Source organism: Buceros rhinoceros, unplaced genomic scaffold (genome assembly GCF_000710305.1).
Source record: "Buceros rhinoceros silvestris isolate BGI_N320 unplaced genomic scaffold, ASM71030v1 scaffold20639, whole genome shotgun sequence".
Classification (NCBI taxonomy): domain Eukaryota; kingdom Metazoa; phylum Chordata; class Aves; order Bucerotiformes; family Bucerotidae; genus Buceros; species Buceros rhinoceros.
The window spans coordinates 5,070-5,893 of record NW_010431180.1 but is presented as its reverse complement, the minus strand read 5'-3'; the positions used below and the strand labels follow the sequence as shown (position 1 = coordinate 5,893).

Genomic DNA, 824 nt, shown 5'->3' with positions numbered 1-824 from the left:
GGAAAAGCCAGTCCCCCTTGGAGCTCCACCAGTGACTCCCTTCTCCCATGGGTCACTGCTGACCTGACACCTTGACGTCGAAGGAGATGGCCTCATCCTTGCTCTCGCAGATGTACTCGCCCGTGTCCTCCGCACTGCTCCTGGGGATGAGGAGGCAGCGCCAGGCCCCCTCCGTCAGCAGCAACAGGTTGTCAGACTCATCCACCTCCAGCCCATCCTTGAACCAGCGCACGGGAGCATCTGGCACAGAGAGCTCACACCGCAGCTCCACGCACCCCGGCGCCTGCACTGGCAGCTCCACCGAGCGCTGTGGAGGGTGCAGGATCCTCACTGGCAGCTCTGCTGGGAATGTGGAGGGAGGGTGTGAGACCTGCTCCCTGCACCGCTCCTGGTTCTGCTGTCCCTACTTACTGTTGCCTGTGTCCCTGTCCCCATGGGGCGGCACAGATGCTACAGCCTCTCACCCCAGTGTGAAGGGGCAGAAGCTGCTTGAGGGCAGGGGTGGTGGGCTCACCATGCCAACCCAGCACGGCTGGAGGGGAGGACAGGGAGCAGGGCTGGGGACTCCATGGCACAGAGCAAGGGCAGCACTGCCCTTCCCAAGACATCACTGCTGTGCCACCAACCTGCCACTGAGACGTGGTAGGAGACAGACGTATTCCCGGTGTCACAGATGAACTCCCCTGTGTCCTGAGGCCGGGCACAGGGCAGCACCAGCCGGCACTGCGGCCCCTCCTGCTCCAGAACCAGGCTCTCGCCCGCCTCCACCTCCTCCCCATCCTTGTACCAGCGCACTGGGGCGGCCGGGCGGGAGAGCGGGCACC

At 64.8% G+C, this 824-nt stretch overlaps 1 protein-coding gene across 1 annotated transcript in view; it reads right to left on the bottom strand.

Moving 5' to 3' along the window:
* Positions 1-824, bottom strand: part of LOC104499791 (obscurin-like protein 1) — a 12,932-nt gene that overhangs the window by 7,067 nt on the left and 5,041 nt on the right. The window contains 1 exon segment of the mRNA XM_010143346.1: positions 64-339. Coding sequence (XP_010141648.1) covers positions 64-339 — 276 coding nt within the window.